The sequence below is a fragment of the Eumetopias jubatus genome, unplaced genomic scaffold (genome assembly GCF_037043125.1).
Source record: "Eumetopias jubatus isolate StellerSeaLion01/CBP00866 unplaced genomic scaffold, mEumJub1_p1.0 scaffold_7, whole genome shotgun sequence".
NCBI classification, from domain to species: Eukaryota; Metazoa; Chordata; class Mammalia; order Carnivora; family Otariidae; genus Eumetopias; species Eumetopias jubatus.
The window spans coordinates 143,597,556-143,620,242 of NW_028274813.1; the positions used below are offsets into that span (position 1 = coordinate 143,597,556).

A 22,687-nucleotide genomic window follows, 5' to 3' on the forward strand; every position below is an offset into this window, starting at 1 on the left:
AACTATAATGTTAGTAGAAATTTATGATCCATTATCTACTTTAGGAAGATATCTCCTATTACCAGATTGTTACATTTCTTTAATTGAGGTAGTATTATATTTTACCAAATTCATTATCTGTTGATATAGAGATATTTTACTTTTTTCTTTAAATTCAGTTTTTATTGAGGTATAATTTATACACAATAAAATACCACATTAGGAATTTTCCATTTGTTTTTTTAGAGAGAGAGTGATTTGGGGAGACAGGCAGAGGGAGAGAGAGACTCTTAAGCAGACTCCATGCCTAGCACTGAGCCTGATGTGGGCTCAATGTGGGGGCTCGATCTCACCACCCTGAGATCATGACCTGAACTGAAATCAAGAGTTGGATGCTTAAACGACTGAGCCAACCAGGGGCCCCTGAATTTTACATTTTTGAGCTCTAGCTTTGTTATATTCTAATAAAGATTGATGTAGTTTTTTCTGGCTGGCTTCCATGGATGTACTTGACACTTTCAAGACTTGCTTTTAAGCTTTTATAATGGTGGATCTAGGGTGGATTTTCCTCTAGGTCTAGTTTAGCCCTATAATTAAGACATTGTATTTCTAGAGTCTCCTGAATATCTCACGTATTTAAGGAGTTTTCTTCACTGTGGATATTAGTAATTCAAAAGATTCTTGGCTGTTTGTAATCTCTTAGAATTGTTTGAGTCTTTCTGCACATTTTTCTTTGCCTGGCCATATAAGGGTTTTACTCAAAGCATATGTAGAATGATGTTGAGCCAAAGATAAAATGTACCTTGAACCAAAGACTCAAATGTACAAAAATGTACCACATCTCTGAACCTCTTTTTCTGTGTACGTGCTTCTGCTCTGAGACTCTTGTCTCCAAGTTATGGTAACCTTAGCTTCTCAGAACTCTGATTCTTGCTCTTCAACTCAGCCAGCCTGACAAACTCTCTTTGGATTATCCATTTTGCACCAAGGTCTGGAAATTACTCCAGGTGGATATTTGGGTGATCATAAGGGATACTTCACTGGCTTTTCCTCTCTGAGTGATCTCAGTTCTGAGCCCACTAAAGTCTCTAGGTAGAATATACTAATAAATTGCTGCTCAGCACAACCCTGGATGCTGCTGTGTGGGATACACTTTCTCCATTGTTCCTTTACATTTCCTGAGATAATCCAGACCATGTAATGTAGGGAGACCTGCTGTGGGGACCATAAAACACCTTAAATTTTTGTGACTAATTTCTTAACACTCTTAAATACATGACCTACACAAAACTCTTATTTTTAGATTTTTCAGGTGCAAAATTTACAGATGGACTGGAAGTGGGAAAAATTCAGATAGGAAAACTTAGGATAATCACAAATCTTTTTTTTAATAATCTTGACAAATACACAAACTTTCAAATTAGGACTAAGCAAGTACTTCTAGGATAAAATACACACCTCTAAGGTTGAGACCAGACATTCACCCAAATTTTGTCATGGTGTGTCAGATGTACACAAGCCATAAATGGAGCTGTGGCTACTGTATGATATTAATAGATAAGCACCAATAATAAAGATAAATAAGTCAGAAGCTACTTGATGCTCTGCATTTCATTTAATAAGAAAAGAGTCAGGAGGTAGAGTGTGACACTATGCTTCTCATCTTCATGGACATTTACAAGTGGAGTTGATAAATACAGGAGACCCTGCACTGGATTCTGCCAGTGGTTAAAAGGAACACAAATATTGGTGACACATTCATGGCATCTCACAGGGCTATTGCTACCAAGCATGGATGATGTGAGGAACACTGCACAAGAGAAGCTTGAACACAAACTTCTCTTGGAAATCTCAGGTAGTATTTATAACTACCACCCATACCTTTATTTGTCTCCTGAAATAGGATTGATTGCAAAATCCAATATCAGATTTTGACTCATCCTATCTAAACAATGTAATCTAAAGTCATATTATACTTCATTTCTGCTCTAAGTAAAATTAGATTGAATTGCATCACAATAGAGAGGAAATTCAACCTTACGTTTTTTGGTGTTGTACAGCAGATAAAAATATAACTGCAAAGCCAATGACATATTGCATTGAACGTGAGGTTTTGAAGGCAAAGTAACTATCTCAGTATAAGCTCAGGATATATTTGGATTTGCTTCTGGGAAACTATACTAATTCTCTAAATATTCCACTTCGGTTTGAAGCTGCTCATTAACCATTCTGCTTACAGGATTTAGTTAAGCTCCTCTGAAATTGGATATTGTCCTGCGCGGGTGGGGGTGGGGGCTAATTCAATGATCACGTCCTATGGAACGTGGCACATACTGGTTTCTCTCTGCCTGTTGTCACTTTCATTCCAAGGACTGACCTTGGGCTACTTTTGCAATGACACTCTTGTAGTTACAGTGCCTTTGGATTTCCTGGTATCCAGCTTTCTTCTTGTCTATATTAATAGTTTCCACAGGAAGTCAGCAAGATGCTCCACTTCAGGGAGGAGGATTAGAGGACTAGAGAATTTTTTAAAAATATTTATTTATTTGAGAGAGAGAGAGAGAGCATGAGAGGGAGGGGCAGAGGTAGAGAAAAAATCTCAAGGAGACTCCCCGCTGAGTTTGGAGCCTGATTCAGGGTTCCATCTCACAACCCTGAGATCATGACCTAAGCCTAAATCAAGGATCGGTCACTTAACCAACTGAGCCACCCAGGCACCCCAGGACTAGAGGATTTTTTGACCTTAAAAAAATTTCATCTGTATTAATGTATTTTATAAAGAATGAAATGTATGTGGGCTTTATTTCATTATTTTACTGTTAATATGTGTGATAAAAAATGCTTAATGACTGTTCTACAAAATGCTGTCCTTGATCCACATTTCCTTAACTTACCATGATGGCTGTATAGTGGCCCTTGACAGTCCATGGAAACTCTCACTTTTGAATCTCTGATTGGTAATCTAATGCTGGGCAGGTTCTGTCCTGATAGAATGTGCTGGGTGATGAGCAGCTTTCCTGGGGTTCGGGGAAATAGCTGAGAGGTGAGTTTCAGGGACAAGGGAAGATGTGCATTGACACTTGTCACTAACTAGCAAAACCCAGCCACTGTGAGGAAATGCTTCGGGGAACATGAGAATTGACACCAACAGCAGTATCAGAAAGGAACACAGCTCTCAGCAAGTTAGAGACCAGAATCATTCAACAGGGCACTACTGTGGTCTGGAGTCAAGCTGGGGAATGTTAAAATTCTGCAAGCATAAACAACAAGATTTGGGAAAAATCTTCTCTTATTTAGCACTTTCCATTTTGTTTTCAAAGTAATTCTATCAATAAATTTTGTGTGATGATATTGAAGAAGAATTTACTCTTTCTTTAATCTTTCATATACAATCACATGAAAAAATAAATAAAGAACAAAAACATTTTAACTGGAAAGAACATACATTTAATATATCACTCAAATAAGGAAATGAGTTACCAATGAATGCATGTTTTTTACTTGATGGTCTTAAAAATATCTCAATTTAACTGGTACAAATTGGGTAACAGTTATCCACCTTCCAAATCAATAAAAAGATATTTTTATTCCCAGACCCATAAATCATTCAGTAAAATACTTTCTAGGGTCCAAAATATAACCCAAATTTCCACTGTCAGCTATCACTGACTAGCTTTCAAGAGACCAATCCTCCTACTTAGAACAGCAGGAAAAAAAAAGGGATAAAAATAGAAAAAAATATATCTGAGAGGGTACTAGAGAGCAATTAAGGTAGCCAGGATTTGAAAAGCCAAAATCCTGGAAAGAGGGCAAATTCATTGAGAGAAACATGACCTTCTATGCTATGTTTGTTCTGTCCCATCTGTCAGCCTTTTAGTGTGCTCTCCCCAACTTCCTGTTACCAGTATGTGCATCTCCAAGTCTGATGACCTGTTTTATTCTGGAACCTCAGAATGCTGCTCTAAGTGGTGACAAGCTATACATTGGAGGCAGGGATTGTTATTGACATTGCCTCCCTTCCAAAATAGCCCTTGGGAGTTAGTATAAAAAGATTCCAGATCTCTCAACTCTTAAATATGATAACTCTGAGATAATGTGTTTTGCACCACTTTCCACAGTATCCCTGAAGAATTCAGCCCCAATTGTCTACTATAGCAGCTGACTAAATTGGTTGACTTTTATTAGCTATTTTCCTTTCTCTATATAAATTTCCCATGCCACTACCAGTGTCGGATACACCGCCCAAATAAATAACTTTTACTCTAATACTTATCTCATGGTCTGCTTCTAAAGCAGCCTAACTGATGATTTATAAGCTGTGTGTGGGCTGAGTCTGTGAAGTTGAACAGAAGCTGTTAAGAGACAAAGAAACCAAAAGAGCTTTCAGACATCTCACAGGGCTAATGAGATAAAAACTGAGTTCAGAGCTACCAAAGGGTGAGGACCTGAGAGGTCAAAATCCTGGAAAAAAGAGAAGCACAGAAAAGAATGTGCTAAGACATTTGCCAATTCCTAAGCAGCGTTGTAGAGGCAAGAGGCAGAGAGGCTGAGCAGGAGGCAGGTAATAGGTTGGAAAGCTAAGGAGAGCTACCAACACTCTCCCTATTCTGGGGAGACAAAAATTGGAGTCAAGGTTGAGAGACCCAGGTAAATATACTCAACTTTCATTTGTGATCCAAAGAACTGCAAACTAAGAGAAAAGATGAACCAGAAATAAAGCAAAGACATGGTGAAACTCAGTTCCATGCCTGCCTGCATTAAAAAGATCTGTTCCTACTGTAATTACTTGCAGAAAGCTGAAGAATATCTTTTCTGGTGGAAGAAATATCAAATTGAACACTTGCAACATTTAATATACAATGTCAGCAAGAAACTTCATCTAGACTTGTGTTGTCCAATGTGTTAGTCATAAGACACGTGTGTCTAATTACATTTAAATTTATTAAAAGTTTATAAAATAGGGGCGCCTGGGTGGTTCAGTTGGTTAGTCGACTGCCTTCGGCTCAGGTCATGATCCTGGAGTCCCGGGATCGAGTCCCACATCAGGCTCCCTGCTGAGCAGGGGGTCTGCTTCTCCCTCTGAACCTCTTGCCTCTCGTGCTCTCTGTCTCTCATTCTCTCTCTCTCAAATAAATAAATAAAATCTTTAAAAAAAAGTTTATAAAATAAAGGATCAATTCTTTAATCACACTAGTCATATTTCATAGTGCTCAAAAATTGCAGGTGGCTAGTAGCTATGGTTTTGGACAACATACATATAAACATTTCTATCTGCATAGAAAGTTCTATTGAACAGTACTGATCTACAGCTTTTATGTTTTAAAACACATGTCTAACATTGAATCAAATTTAAAAGGCACACCAAGATCTAGAACCAACAAAAAACAAATAATAAAAATAAAATAATTATGATCCAGATAGTGGAGTTATCAGATGCAGACTTTAACAAAACTTTGATTAATATGTTTAAGAAATAGATCAAAGATGGAGAAATACTTCATAGAATCAATATCTATATAAGAGAATTAAATAAAAATTCTACAAGTGAAAAGTACAATGACACAGTAAAAGTGGGTCAAACAGCAGATGAGATTTAGCTGAAGAGAGGAATTATTACCTGAAGATATATCATTTGGGAAAAAAACAGATTGAAGCATGGAAAGGAAAAAAAAGGTACGGGAAAAACAGAAAAAAATAATAAAAGCATGATATAACAGTAAAAAGATATAACAATTATAATTAAAGATACAGAAGGGGACAACAGGTATAATGGTGTGGATACAATATTTGTAGAGATAATGGCTGAGACATTTCTAAAATTGGTAAAAAGCCACAGATTCACAAAAACTGTGAAACCAAATCAAGATAAACAGAAAGAAAACTGCATTAAATACATCATAGTAAAACTTTGGACATCAGAATCAAAGAAAAAAATCATAAACACTTGTCTGAAAATGTAAAAATTAACTCCAAAGAACAGCAATAAGACTGACAATAGACTTCTGAATAGAAACAGGAAAACAAAGAAGACAATAAATAAAGTGAAGAAAGCAAGTAGCTGCCAACAAAGAATTCTACAGTCTCTGAAAACATTCTTCACTTTTGAAAAAAAATAAAGATTTAGCAGACAAAAAACTTAGAGAAATTGTTGCCAGCACACTTACACTGAGATATATTAAAAAGAGTCCTTCCAAGGACACAGAATCTAAACACTGAGAGAAACATGGTATTGTAGAAAGAAACAAAGAGCTACATTAGTGGTAAGTATGAAAATAAATCTGAATTACTGTTGAGTGTATAACATATGCTAATCTAATAATAACAACTTGTAAGAGTACAGAATGTATATTTGCATCTAAATTAATGATAGCAATAATTGTCTTGAAAGTGAAAAATAATCCATGTTAGACACTAATAAAATGTCTATTATAATTTCTATGTCATTAATGAATAATATAGCTAAAATCCTATTAGGTCATTAACATCAAAAACTGAGATACCTAAAGATAAATCTCACAACACAGGAAACCATTAACAAAATGGCAAGGCAACATACTGAATGGGAGAATTATTTGCAAATGATATATCCAATAAAGACTTAATATTCAAAATATATAAAGAAGTTATACAATTCAACACCAAAAATACCCAAATCATCTGATTAAAAATGGACCGAGTAAACGTTTTTGCAAAAAAGACATACAAATGCCCAACAGACACATGAAAAGATGCTCAACATCACTTATCATCAGGGAAATGCAAATCGTAACCACAATGAGATATCACCTCACACCTGTCAGAATGACTAGAATCAAAAAGACAAGAAATAACATTCTTGGTGAAAAAGAAACCCTCCTGCACTGTTGGTGGAAATTTAAATTATACTGAAAACAGTATAAAGATTCATCAAAAATTTAAAAATAGAATTAGCATATGATCCAGAAATTCCACTACTTGGTATCTACACACAAAAAAGGGAAAACACTAATTCAAAAAGATATTGCACCCTTATGTTTATTGCAATATTATTTACAATAGTCAAACAACCCAAGTGTCCATCCATAAATGAGTGGATAAAGAAGATGTGGTAGGTACATAATAGAATATTATCCATCCACAATAAGAATGAGATCTTGTCATTTGCAACAACATGGTTGGACCTAGAGGGTATAATGCTAAGTGAAATAAGTCAGTCAGAGAGAGGCAAATACCAAATGATTTCACACATATGAGGAATTTAAGAAACAAAACAAAGAAGAGAAAAACAAAAACAAGAAAAGACTCAAATACAGAGAACAAACTGGTGGTGGCCAGAGGGGAGGTGGGTGGGAGGATGGATGAAATACATAAAAAGGATGAAGAGTATCCTCATCACGATGAGCACAGAGTAGTGTATATAATTGTTGAATCATTATATCATACACCTGAAAGAATGGACAAATACATCTATGGTACAAAATAGAGAGTGTAGAAATAGATCCACATAAATATAGCTAACCGATCTTGGACAAAAGAGCAAAGGCAATTCAATGAAGGAAGAATAACCTTTTCAACAAATAATGCCAAACAACTGGACATTCACATGCAAAAACCAACCAACAAAGATTTTACACCTTTCACAAAAATTAACTCAAAATGGATCATAGAGCTAAATGTAAAATGCAAATCTATAAAACTCTTAAAAAATAACATAGGAGGAAATTTAGGTGACCTTGTGTTTAGTGTTGAACTTTTAGATACAATACAAAAACCATAATCCCTGGGAGAAAAAAATTGATAAGTTGGACTCAATTAAAATAAATAACTTCTGCCCTGCATAAAACACTGCTAAGAAAATGAAAATACAAGCCACAGACTGGTAAAACACATATCTAATAAAGTACTGGTATCTAATTATACAAAGAACTCTTACAATTCAACAATAACAACCCAATTAAAACATGAACAAAAAAAAATGAACAAAATACATGAACAGACACCTAACCAAAGAAGATATGCAGATGGCTAATAAGCATATGGGAAGATGCTCAACATCATATGTCATGAAGGGATTGATAACGACTGTTGTTGTTAATTTAAACAATGAGACACCATTATATACCTATTAGAATGGATAAAATCCAAAGCATGGACAACACCAAATGCTAGAAAGGATATGGGTCAACAGTAATTCTCACTTGTTGCTTGTTGGAATGCAAAATGATACAGCCACTTTGGAAGAGAGTTTTGTGGTTTCTCACAAAACTAAACATACTCTTACCTTATGATCCAACAATCACATTTCTTGGTATTTACTCAAATGAATTGAAAACTTAAGTCCACACAAAAACCTGTGCATGAATGTTTACAGTAGCTTTATCATAATTGCCAAGATTTGGAAGCAGCCAAGATGTCCTTAAATAAGTAAATATATAAATAAACTGTGGGGGTGCCTGGGTGGCTCAGTCTGTTAAACATCTGCCTTCAGATGATCCAGGGGTCCTGGAATTGAGCCTCAAGCTGGGCTCCCTGCTCGGCAGGGAGTCTGTTTCTCCCTCTGTCCCTCCCCCTGCTCCTGCTCTTTCTCTCTCAAATAAATAAAATCTTTAATGAGTAAAGAAACAAACTGTGGTACATCAATACAATGGAAGATTATTCAGTTATAAAAAGGAATGAGCTATCAAGCCACAAAAATACATGGAACAGTCTATTTAAAAAAAATTCAATTAGTGAAGTTAGAGTACATTATTTTCAGATGCAGTGTTCAACAGTTTATCACTTTTGCACAACACCCAGTGCTCATCCCATCATATGCCTTCCCCAGTGCCCATCATCCAATCACCCTACCCCCCCACCCAGCTCCCCTCCAGCAATCCTTAGTTTCTTTTCCATAGTGGAGAGTCTTTCTTGGTTTTTCTCCCTCTCTGATGACTTCCCATTTTGTTTTCCCTCCCTTCCCTTACAGTCCTCTGCTCCGTTTCTTACGTTCCACATATGAGTGAAACCATATGATACTTGTCTTTCTCTGATTGACTTATTTGGCCTAGCATAATACCCTCCAGTTCCATCCATGTCAATGTAAATGGTAAGTATTCATCCCTTCTGATGGCTTGGTAATATTCCATTGTATATGTATACATCACATTGTCTTTATTCATTCATCTGTCGATGGACATCTCAACTCTTTCCACAGTTTGGCTATTGTGGACACTGCTGCTATGAACATTGGGGTGCAGGTGCCCCTTCAGATCACTACATTTGTATCTTTGGGGTACATGGAACAATCTTAAATGCATATCGTTATGTGAAAGAAGCCAATCTACAAAGGCTACATACTGTATTATTCCAACTATAATGACATTCTGGAAAATGCAAAATAATGGAGACAGCAAAAAGATCAGTGGCTCCTGAAGATTCAGGGAAAAAGAGGGAGGGGTCAATGGATGGAAATGGGATTTTTAAGAGAATGAAAAATCTCTGTATGATACTGTAACGATGGATATATGTCATTATATATTTGTCAAAACCTACAGAATTTACAATATCAAGAGTGAGCTATAATATACACTATGGACTTTTGTTAATAAAAATTGATCAACATTGTGGATCTACACGTCCTGGTTCCCAGAGAAGAGACACTTCTACAAATAGATACAGTAATAGCTTTATTAAATATAAAGTTATGGTTGTTGTGCAGTCACTTTGGTATCCTTGTGCCAGTAAATCAGCTGGGTAACAATGAAGTTGCCATATTCGCAGAGGAATTGACCCATATGATTATGAAGAGGAATGGTACAGATAAAAATATGTTTGATTTCTAGATGATCAATTGGAGCATTTCATTCATTTTTTTATTGAGGTATAATTGGCATATAAAATTATATTAGTTTCAGGTATACAACATAATGATTCAATATTTGTATACATTGCAAAATAATTTCAACAATAAGTCTAGTTAACATTTGTCACCATATATAGTTACAATTTTTTTCTTGTGATGAGTACTTTCAGGATTACTCTCTTAGCAACTTTCAAATATGCAATACAGTTTTATTAAATATAGTCATCATATTGTGTATTACATCCCTAGGACTTACGTATTTTATAACTGGAAGTTTGCATTTTTGACCACCTTCACCCATCTTGCCAAGCCCCTCCCAAATCCCCCACTTCTGGCAACTACCAATCTGTTCTCTGTATCTATAAGCGCTTTCTCTCTTTCTCTTTCCTTCTTTCATTCATTCTTTCATTCATTCTTTCTTTTATTCTTTCCTTCTTTCTTTCTTTCTTTCTTTCTTTCTTTCTTTCTTTCTTTCTTTCTTTCTTTCTTTCTTTCTTTCTTTCCTTCCTTCCTTCCTTCCTTCCTTCCTTCCTTCCTTCCTTCTTTCTTTCTTTCTTTCTTTCTTTCTTTCTTTCTTTCTTTCTTTCTTTCTTTCTTTCTTTCTTTCTTTCTTTCTTTCTTTTCTTTCCTTCCTCTTTCTCTTTCTTTCTTTCCTTCTTATTTTACATTTCACATATAACTGACATCATATGGTATTTGTCCCTCTCTCTGTCTGACTTATTTCACTTAGCATAATGCTCTCAAGGTTGATCCATGTTGCTGCAAATGGCAAGAGTTACTTCTTTTTCATGATTGTATAATATTCCATTTTATATATCCATACCACATTTTTTCTATCCATTTATCCATCAGTGGACACTTAGGTTATTTCCATATCTTAGCCATTGTAAATAATGCAGCAATGAACATGAAGTGCAGATACATTTTCAGATTAGTGTTTTTAGTTTCTTTAAGTAAATACCCAGAAGTGAAACTGTTGGATCATAAGATGGTTCTACTTTTAATTTTTTGAGGAAGCTTCATAATGTTTCTCATAGTGGCTGCACCAATTTACATTCCCATCAACAGTGCACAAGGATTCACTTTTCTCCACATCCTGGCCAGCACTTGTTATATCTTGTCTTTTTTTATAATAGCCATCCTGTATGTGAGGTGACATCTCATTGTAGTTTTGATTTGCCTTTCCCTGGTGATTAGTGATGTTGAGCACCTTTTCATGAACCTGACCTGTATGTCTCCTTTGGAAAGATGTCTATTCAGATGATCTGCCCATTTTTTAAAATTAGATCTTTTGGGTTTTGTTTTGTTTTGTTTTGTTTTTTGTTATTGAGTTGTATGACTTCCTTATATATTTTGGATATTATCTCCTTATCAGATTTATTGTTTGGAAATATTTTCTTCTATTCTGTAGGTTTCCTTCTCATTTTGTTGCTGATTTCCTTTGCAGGAAATTTCAGTTTAATGTGGTCCTACTTGTTTATTTTTGCTTTTGGAGTTAGATCCAAGTTGCCTATGTTTTCTTCTAGGATTTTTGTGATTTCAGGTCTTACATTCTGGTCTTTAATCCATTTTGAGTTAATTTTTGTGTATGGTATAAGATAGTGGTCCAGTTTCATTTTTTTGTATGTATCTGTCCAGTTTTGCCAACACCATTTATTGAAGAGATTTTCCCCATTGTGTTCATGGCTCCTTTGTCATAAATCAATTGACTATACATGTGTGGGTTTATTTCTGTGCTCTCTATTCTGTTTCTATGTGTTCATTTTTATGCCAATACTGTACTGGTTTGGTTAATGCAGCTTTATAATATAATTTGAAATCAGGAGGAATCATGCATCTAGTTTTGTTCATTTTTTTAAAGATTTATTTATTTACTTCTTTCTTTCTTTCTTTCTTTCTTTCTTTCTTTCTTTCTTTCTTTCTTTCTTTCTTTTAGAGAGAGAGAAAGAGAGAGTGTGTGGCAGGGAAGGGCAAAGGGAGAGGGAGAGAGAGTCTTAAGCAGACTGTATGCTGAGTGTGGAGCCCAATCTCACAACCCTGAGATCATGACCTGAGCCGAACTAAGAGTTGGATGCTTAACCATCTATGCCACCCAGGTGCCCTTGTTGATCCTTCTGAAGATTGTTTTAGCTTTTTGAGGTCTTTTGTTGTTCCATATAAATTTTAGGATTCTCCTCTTTCTATGAAAAATGGCTTGAGAGTTTTTATAGGGATTGCATTGAATCTCTACCCAAGATTACTTTGAGTAGTATGTATATTTTAGTAATATTATTTCTTCCAAATCATGAGCACAGACTATTTTTCCATTTATTTGATCTTCAACTTCTCTTATTAGTGTCTCATAGTTTTTAGTGTACAGGTCTTTCACCTACTTTTTAAAATTTATTCCTAGTTATTTTACTTTTTTTTATGGAATTGTAAACAGGACAATTTCTTATTTTTCTTTTTGGTAGTTTATTAATATATAAAAATTCAATAGTTTCTTGTATAAGAACATTTTATATCTTGCAACTTCATTAAATTTATTAGTTCTAATGTTTTTTTTCATGGAGTCTTTAAAGTTGTTTACATATAATATCATGTCATCTGCAAATAGTGACAATTTTACTTCTTACTTTCCAGTTTGGATGCCTTTTATTTTTTTCTTCTTGCATAACTGCTCCAGCTAGGATTTGTAATACTGTGTTCAATAAAAGTGGTGAGAGTGGGCATCCTTGTCCTGCTCCTAATTTTCAAGGAAAAGTTGTCAGCTTTTCAATTTGGAGCATTTCTTGATACTTATGTGCCCAGTCTCAACTGTCAACTTGGTGGGGGTATTAAAAATTTTCTGAAAGGGTCATGAAAAGCAGAGATTCAGTAATAATGGTCACCGTCATCCCACCAGGTAAGCTAGCTGGCCCAGAACTGGTGGTAGCTGAGAACACTTACAATAGTAATGTGGGGGTACAGAGGCGATGCTTATCTATCATGGCCCCTGGAAGTACTGTCACGGTGTAAGCTGTGATTTTTGCCAGAAACCTTTTCTGGTAAATTTCCCATGAAATTGTGACCAGTTAGAAATCTTACAAAACTGGGGCACCTGGGTGGTTCAGATGGTTAAGTGTCTGTTTTTGGCTAAGGTGATGATCCCAGAGTCCTGGGAACGAGGCCTACATCTGGAGGCCTGCTCCGAGGGAAGCCTGCTTTTTCCTCCCCTTCTATTGCTCCCAAGACTTGCGCTCTCTTGCTCTGTCAAACAAATAAATAAAAATCTTTTTAAAAATTCCTTTTATTTATTTGACAGAGAGAGAGAGAGACATTGAGAGAGGGAACACAAGCAGGGGGAGTGGGAGAGGGAGAAGCAGGCTTCCCATAGAGCAGGGCGTCTGATGCAGGGCTCCATCCCAGGACCCTGGGATCATGACCTGAGCCCAAGGCAGACTCCTAATGGCTGAGCCACCTGGGGCCCCCCTAAAAAAAATTCTTATGAAACTGTGGAATAAACTTAATGTGAAAAGAAAATGGATCTTCATGGTGCAGACCATGGTTTGCAGCATATGCTGTTGGTACCAGACTTCCTTTGTTTGTTCCCAGATGCAGTGTTGGCTACTAATCACTCAAACTTACAATTTTTTTCCAAAATATTGCCTAGGTGCTGCCTCACCTGGAGATGGCTGGGAAGTGATGCTCTGGCTCCAGAGACAATGCTTTGTTAAAGTGTTTTGAGGCAGGGGTATAACCACTAGATTTCTAGGTGGACATATTTTGTTCTACAATTGATGTGACAGAGTGCCCAGGGATGAGGTAGAGGCTAGGTGTCTCAAAAACACACTTTTTGTATTTTCTTTACCTCTCATATCATACTTGTTAATCACTCTCACAAATTTTTTCTGGATAGTATTTTTCTATAAATCACTGAAAAAGAATCCTTATCTTGGAAAGAATCTTGTTTCTAGGGAGTACAACCTAAGGCAGTTGGTGATAGAAGTCATGACGTTTCCATGGTAACCATTATCTTTGTTGAGGTGGTGGCTGCCACTACCTCGAGAGGCACGGAGTGCCAAGTGAAGAGAGTGGCTGGCATAGAGTGGAGCAAGCTTCTGAGATGACTTAATTTGCTATTTCCCAATCTGATTGGTGATTACATGGCTGTGTTTACTTCTGAATATTAGTACTCTATACTTATAATTTTTGCAAAATTCTGTACACTTATATGTAAATTTAAAAGGTTTTGAATGTGCATACTTTCTTCCCATGCAATACTGTTTTTAAGAATTTATCCTAAGGAAATATTTGGATAAATAAATAAAATTATATGTACACAATAAACAAAACAATAAACTAAAATGATATATTCTAATAAATTATTACTTCTCCCAAAAATATTGAATAACAACTGTAGTTCATATTACAGTACTTAGAATCTGGATATATGGAAGGAAGGAAGAAAGAAAGGAAAGAATTATTAGCATTTTATGTAGAAAAGCTTTAAACATTAACAAATAGTGGACCCAGAAGAGTGTGAACTTTGCCTGGAATGCTGATTGAGTTTGGAGTTTGGGGTTGGTTGGTATCTAGAGAAATTTTAATTGTAAATATATTGTAGCTGAACTTTTAAAGATAAACAAGAATTTATCAGATGATTTAGTTTCTGTTAAATAGATGTTTTCACAAGATTTGCTGAAAATTTTGTTGTTCGAACCCATTTTTATCCAAGTTGGAGTTGGATATCAGTTGGAGAATATGCTTTTATACACACAAAATTCTTTGATAGGAATTATTTCCCCCAGGCAGTGTGGAACAATGAAAGTGAGTAATATATTGTGTTTTCCTAATGCTGCTTCTGATTAACTGTGTTATTTTTTTTTAAAGATTTTATTTATTTATTTATTTATTTATTTATTTATTTATTTATTTGAGAGAGAGAAAGCACAAGCGGTGGGTTGGGGGGGTAGAGGCTGAGGGAGAAACAAGCTCCCCACTGAGCAAGGATCCCAATGTGGGGCTTGATACCAGGACCCTGGGATCATGACCAGAGCTGAAGGCAGACACTTAACCAACTGAGCTACTCAGGAATCCCTGATTAGCTGTGTGATCTTAGCCTAACTTTTCTGGGCTACCCTTCCAAATATGTAAAATGATGATGTTTAAAGTTTTTTCTAATGATAAAACATTCTATTTTAACCTTGGATGCACTTACTCCTAGAATCAAATGCTCTATTAGAATTCAATTTTAAAATTATTAATTTAAAATTTAAAATTTTAATTACAATTATGGAAAATTACATAAGATAAGGTCATATTACATTATTATTATTATTATTATTATTATTATTATTATTATTATTTAGTTTCTATGTATGGTTTACAATAATTTTGGTGGATGTTTCAAACACAAAATATATAGAGCAAGATAAGTCATAAGCTCATATTATAATGACATAATATTTGTATCATTAGTGAAAAGCAGAAGAAAACTTTAATAAATAAATTGAAGATATGGACTCACCTAGTTTCATAAATGGTATAAAGTTTCTTGTGTTCTTTGACCGCATTCCTGAAAAAAGGTAAAAGAAAGATTAGATATAAGCTTTAAATGTATTGCTAAGATCTGAAATTCCTTCAATAAGCATGTTGTCAAATTGTGTCTATTTGGTGAAATTCAATAAATAATAATTAAAGAAATGTGTACACATTTTAAAAAGTAATACACATCACATTAGATAAGCTTAGGTTTTGGTTCTTGCTCTGATTACTAACCATTACAGCTGGAATGGTTACAGGATGACTGTTTTAATGAAGAAAAGAGAAAAAAACAATAAAAAATAAGATAATTCAAGTAGAGTAACCAAGTAAACCAATGGAAGTGAAATCCATAATTCAAGGCAGTAAAACCATAAATGACAGTGAAAAACTGTCAGTGAGAGGGAGAAATGAAACCTGAGGCCTGGCCTATAGCCTTTCTTCAATATCTATCACTGACCTGGTTAGCTGTGATGGCAGCAGAACATGAACTACAGAAAAAAAAAAATACTGGACATCTGGGAAGTACATCTAGAATTAATAAAAAGCCAGGCAACCTTTTTCTCTGTGAGGCGAAACTATTGAAAAAAGATGGAGTGAGGAAGTAAAATAAGCAAAATAAATATCTCAAAGAGGCAAGTGAATATTAGCATCATGGGAAAAGAACAAAACATAAAAAAGAATCTGTTAACTTGTTAATTTTGAAATATATAACTGTTTTAGGAAGGAACATATTTAAAGGGATAAATAGAATTTAAATGGCTGAAGAAAAGATGAGTGCACTGGCAGGTCATGTTGAGAGACTCTCAAAGGCATGACTGAAAGATGAGGAGATAATAATGTAAAGGAGTAGAAAAGAAATGAAATATCTAAGTATAGATGTCAAGCTCTGGATAACAAGAGGTACCAGAAGTGGAGGAAAAAAAAAAACAGGAAATAAATTACTTGCTAAAATAAAAATAAATTTCCCAAAATTAAATAAGAAATATTTTACATTAAAGAGGAGAAATTCCACTGCATTTTTATAATTACCATAAAGCTATAGTAATATAATCTAGATAGTATTGTATTGGTGAAGGGATAGACACATGGACCAATTGAATAGAATAGAAAGTCCAGAAATATATCCCCAAAATATGTTCAAATGATTGATGACCAAGAACAAACCTTTCAGCAAATAGTGTCAGAACAATTAGACATACATATGCAAAATTAAACTTTGACCTAAACCTCATAAGTTACACAAAGAAGATCTCAAAATTAGTCACATATCTGAATTATCATGTATCTAAAATTTTTCATTTTAGACATTTCTAGAAAAAAAAAGGAAAAAAATCTTTATGACTTGAGATTAGGAAGACTTTTCAGACATGGCACTGAAAGCACAATCCATGATAAAATAACAAACTGTGTTTAATAAAAATTTAAAACATTAGTTTAAGATATGAAATGTTTAAGGAAATGAAATTACAAGCTACATGTTGGCAGAAAATATTTATAAATCACATATACAACAAAGGACTTCTATCTAGGATATATAAAGAACTCTCAAATGTCAGTAGTAAGAAATCAAACAACTCAATTAAACACTGAGTTAAAGATATGAACAGATGCTTTAGCAAATAAGATATACAGATGGCACCCAAAACGATGCACAACAAAATTAGACATTAGAGAAATGCAAATTAAAATCATATTGTGAAACTATTACACAACAGTTAGAAGCTCTAGAATTAAAAAAATAAAACTAGTGAGGATGAAGGGCAACTGGAATTATAATACATAGCAGGTGGTTATGCAAAATACTACAGCCATAGTGCAAAAGAGTTGGACAGTTTCTTATGAAGTTGAAGACATTTTTACTATATAATCAGCAACTGCACTTTTCGAGTATTTAGAGAAATAAATGTTTTTTTGTTTATATAAAAGTATATTTTCACAAGACCCATTGATAGTAGCTCTATTCACAATTGACTAAACCTAGTAACAACCCATTTTGTTCAATAGGTAAATGAGTAAGTAAACAGGCTACATTCATTTGTTGGAATAATACTCAGCAATTTTTTAAAAAATTTTTTAATTTTTTTTTAAAAAATGGGCTATTGATAAAACAATTTGGATGGATCTCAAAGGCATTATGCTGAGTAAAAGATACGAGCCTAAAAAAATATGTAATACACGTCTTCATTTCTATGACATTTTCAAAAAAGATAGAACTGTAAAAATTGAGATCAAATTGGTGGTTTGCAGGGATTAGAGATGGAGGATAGCACAAAGGAATTTGGGTAGTATATTAGTCTGCTTGGGCTGCCATAACAAAATATCACAGACAAGGTAGCATAAACAACATAAATTATTTATTTATTTATTTATTTATTTATTTATTTATTTAAAATAAAGATTTTATTTATTCATTTGAGACAGAGAGAGAGCATGAACAGAGGGAGAGGTAGAGGGAGAGGGAGAAGCAGACTCTCCACTGAGCCAGGAGTCTGATGAGGGATTCGATCCAGGACCCTGGGGTCATGACCTGAGCTGAAGGCAGATGCTTAACCATCTGAGCCACCCAGGAGCCCCAACATAAATTTATTTTCTCATAGTTCTTAGAGATAGAAATCATAGACCAACATCCAGCAAGATCAGTTTCTTTCTGGCTTACAGCCAGCCACCTTCTCACTAGGTCTTCACATGCCCTTTTTCAGTGGTGCTTCTTCTTAGAAGGACACTAAGCCTATTTGACCTTTCTGAATGAATTTGACTTTAATTGCTTCCTTAGGGGACCTATCTTCAAATACAGTCACATTGGGGAGTGAATTATGGGGAGACACAAACATATAATCCGTAACATTCCACCCTTGGCATCTCCAAATTCATGTCATCTCACATGCAAAATACATTAATTCCATCCTACAGTCCCCAAAGTCTTAACTCATTCCAACATCAACTCTAAAATCCAAAGTCTCATCTAGATCAGATATGGATGAGGCTTAAGATACAATTTTTCCTGAGGCAAAATTTCTCTCCAGTGGTGAACCAGTGAAACCTGACAAATTATGTGCTTCCAAAATATAATGGTGGAATAGCCTTAGGATAGACATTGTCATTTGAAAGGAACAAAACAGAAAAAAGGAAGGTGTAATGGGTCCCAACAAATCCAAAACTAGCAAGTCAAATTCCCCCAGTTATTAATGTTTGAGAATAATCCTCTTTATTTGATGGTCTGCCTTCCAGCCTTGCTGAGGCAGCAGCATTACACCTACTGCTCTATTAGGGTAGTCTTGATCCTTTTGCTCTCCACCAGGGTCACATTCCCATGGTATTCTGTGAAAGCTCTGCTTATGCAGTTCTCTGTGGCGGCTGACTGTCCCATTGAAATTAAGGAGAGGGTCCTATTTCTGAAACTGAGAAAGAATCAGCCTTGCCCCTGGGCCTGTGGTAGGATTGGCAGCCCTGATGCTCTATGAAGTATTAAATCATTCTACACTTTTCTTGAAGGTTAACACATGTTTGCAGCCTTCCTCCATTCCACCTTTTTGCTTATTTCCTTTCGTCCTAGCTGGCAGGGTCTCCGCTAGCATAATTCCATCTCTATCTCTGCTCTAATAATCTCATCTCCGACTTCTGTTGGGAGAGTTTGTTAGATCTATGATTCACATCCATAATAATCTCCTTACCAATTGGTTGTTCAGCCATAGCCTTAGTGGTCTTTTCAAGATATGCTTTCTCATTTTTTTGCAATATGGATAGGCTGAGAATTTCACAAAATTTCAAGTTCTGATTCCTTTTTGCTTAACAATTCCTTTTTAAATTCATTTCTCTCCTCTCACATTTTACTACAAGCAGTCAATAGAACCCAGGGTACACCTGCAACATTTTCCTTAGAAGTCTCATCAGCTAAATATCTATTTCATTATCTAAAGTTCTATCTTCCACAAAACACTAGATCATGATTCAGCCAAGTTCTTTGCCTTTTTATTACAAGGATTGCCTTTCTTCCAATTTCCAATAATCTGTTCCTCATTTATATCTGAAACCTCACTAGAATGATCTTTAGTGTTCATATTTCCACCAACAGTCTGTTTATAATTATTTATGGATTCTCTAAGAAGATGGGGACTCTCCATCTTTCCTCTTTTCTTCATGAGCTCTCACCAGAATCAGCTTTTTTTTTTTTAATTTATTTATTTATTTTAGGGAGGGAGAGAGGGAGAGTGCAAAAGTGGAGGGAGGGGCAGAGGGAGAGAGAGAGGGGAAACAGACTCCCTGCTAAGCAGGGAGCCCGACGCTGGGCTCCATTTCAGGACCCTGAGATCATGTCCTGAGCTGAAAACAAGAGTTGGATGCTCAACCAACTGAGCCACCCAAGTGCCCCTCACCAAAATCATCTTCAACATCCATATTTCTACCAGTAGTCCCTTCATGACAATCCAGGCTTTTTCTAGCATGCTACTTTAAAGTCCTCCAACTTCTACCTATTACCCAATTCCAAAGCCATTTCCACATTTTTAGTTATTTGTTACAACAGTACCCACTTCTCTGTACCAAGATTTATGTTAGTCTGCTACAGCTGCCATAACAAAATATCATAGACTGGGTGGCTTAAATAACAGATTTATTTTATCACAGTTTTGAATGTTATAAGTCAATGGTCAAGGTCTGGCAGGGACAGTTTCTAGTGAGAACTCTCCTCTTGGTTGCTGACAGCCACCTTTGCTTGTGTGGTCACATGGTCTTTCCTTGGTGCATGAGCACAGGGAGAAAAAGAATGACTTTTCTGATGTTTCCTCTTATAAAGACACTAATTTTATCAGATCAGAGCCCCACCCTTCTGACCTCACTTGACATAAATTACTTCTTTAGAGACCCCATCTTTAAATACAATCACAGGGCAAATTAGGGCTTCAGTAGAAGAATTTTGGGACAACAGGAACAGTCTATAGCAGGTGGTCATGGAATTATACTGTATCCTAAATTTGGTGGTTACATGAATCTAAGTGCATGAGAATTTTCACAAGTATATGAAAATTCATAGAATTTTATATCCAAAGTCATTTTTATTCAGTGATTTTTTAAAATGTTATGATACATCCAAATGGATTAAAAACAAGAATTCAGACACAAAAATTTTCAGGTTCATTTTTTAAAATATCCAAAAATATTCTGTTTCCAATAGACGCACTTGAAAAAAATGGTTGAAAATGAAACAGGGAAAAGCTATATCAAGGCAAAATAAAATTTAAGTCAAATATTTTGATAATGAGAAATATTACCTACTTATAAAAAGAAACTAGAAAAAATGATATTACTATTATAAATAATATATATCTAACAATATAAATTTTAATGTGTATAGCCATAGTGGATAGAACTGTAGGAGAAATAAATAAATAAGGTATTAAATAAATAAATAAATAAATAATAAATAATTTAACTCATCCCTTTTGGAACTTACAAATTGAGAAAACAAAAAAACTGAGAAATAGAATGTATAAATCATACAATTAACGAAGTTTAGCCATTGGTTATATCTGGAATATCATATTTGGCATATAGAGAATACATGATCTTGTCAAGTATGCATTATATTGGCCATGAAGAAAAAACTTCAGCAAGTCCCAAAGAATCAGTATCATTCAGATTGCTTTTTGAATATTATAAAATATGTTCTTGCTAAAATTTCCTGTATTTTTGAAAAATAAATGATCCTTAGTTTAAAAAAAATCTTAGGGGGATTATAAAACACTTAGAATTAGATGGCAGTTAATATGCTATATGCCAAAATTTGATTTAACCAAGAATTGCTGGATAATTCAACATTAGAAAATCTGTCAAGCAATTTGTATTCTACAAAACTGGTAGGCAGGAAAAAATTTAAATGCTTATCTCAATAGATGAAGAGATAGATTTTCATAAAATCAACACCTATCTACTTATGATATTAAAAGGTAACTGTTAGAAAACAAAATGTAGAAGGAACCTTCCTTATCTTGGTAAATGTTACATTCTAAAAATCTACAGCATAAATTGCATTAATAGGATATCTTCAGATGTCTTCTCTTTAAGCTCAAGATGGGATAAAAATGCTCACTTTTGTCATGACTTTTAATGTAGCTTTCGAAATCCTAGACAATATTCTGTGGGAAGAACAAAAATGGTCAGGTGTCAGGATTTGAAAGGAAGAGATTGAACTTTTGTTATGTATAAATTACATGATAATTTAAATAGAAAATCTGAGAGACTTAGGTTACAAACAATTAAAACTGCAGAGTTTGGCAAAACTGCAACTATATAGCCAATTTTCAATGACAAATATCTCCACAAAATTGAAAGTGTTGGAAAATACAAATTTTACAAAGTATCAAACTATTATAAAAATAAAATACCATTAACCACAATATTGCTGGCACCCTGCAGAAAGAAATCGGACCCCCTTACTCCCAAAACTTGGCCCAAACTTTTACACACTCATACACCGAAAGGATATGAAAATGTTTATTACTCATATAACGAGGCTTTTTTGGGTTAACAGAGCAGGCTTACCAAGTGGGTCAGAAAATGGCCTGGGAGAGTGAGGAAATGAGATCAGGTTGGATTGCTGTGATGGGGGTAGGGCTGAGTGAGTATTCCTGTACATGGACAGAGGCTTGGACAGTTTCAAACTTCAACTGGTATGAAAAGAAGGAACACTGGAGTTTCTTTTCTTTTTCTTTTTTTATTATGTTATGTTAATCGCCATACAATCATTACTTTTTTTTCTTTTTTTAAATTTTTATTGTTATGTTAATCACCATACATTACATTATTAGTTTTTGATGTAGTTTTCCATGATTCAATGTTTGCATATAAAATCCAGTGCTCCATTCAGTACATACCCTCTATAATACCCATCACCAGGCTAACACATCCCACCACCCCCGCCCCTCTGGAACCCGCTGTTAGTTTCTCAGAGTCCATAGTTTCTCATGGTTCATCTCCCTCTCCGCTTTCCCCCCTTCATTTTTCCCTGCCTGCTATCTTTTTTTTTTAACATATAATGTATTATTTGTTTCAAAGGTACAGATCTGTGATTCAACAGTCTTACACAATTCAAAGCATTCACCATACTACATACCCTCCCCAATGTCTATCACCCAACCATCCCATCCATCCCACCCCCCACCACTCCAGCAACCCTCAGTTTGTTTCCTGAGATTAAGAATTCCTCATATAGGTGAGGTCATATGATACCTGTCTCTCTTTGATTGACTTATTTCACACAGCATAATACCCTCCAATTCCATCCATATCATTGCAAATGGCAAGATTTCATTCCTTTTGATGGCTGCATAATATTCCAGTGTGTGTGTGTGTGTGTGTGTGTGTGTGTGTGTGTGTGTATGTATGTAT

At 35.0% G+C, this 22,687-nt stretch overlaps 1 protein-coding gene across 1 annotated transcript in view; it reads right to left on the reverse strand.

Annotated features, from left to right (window-relative positions):
- GABRB3 (gamma-aminobutyric acid type A receptor subunit beta3) overlaps positions 1-22,687 on the reverse strand; it is a 468,239-nt gene that overhangs the window by 329,134 nt on the left and 116,418 nt on the right. The window contains exon 2 of the mRNA XM_088025217.1: positions 15,288-15,335. Coding sequence (XP_087881343.1) covers positions 15,288-15,335 — 48 coding nt within the window. The remainder of the gene's footprint in view (positions 1-15,287; positions 15,336-22,687) is intronic.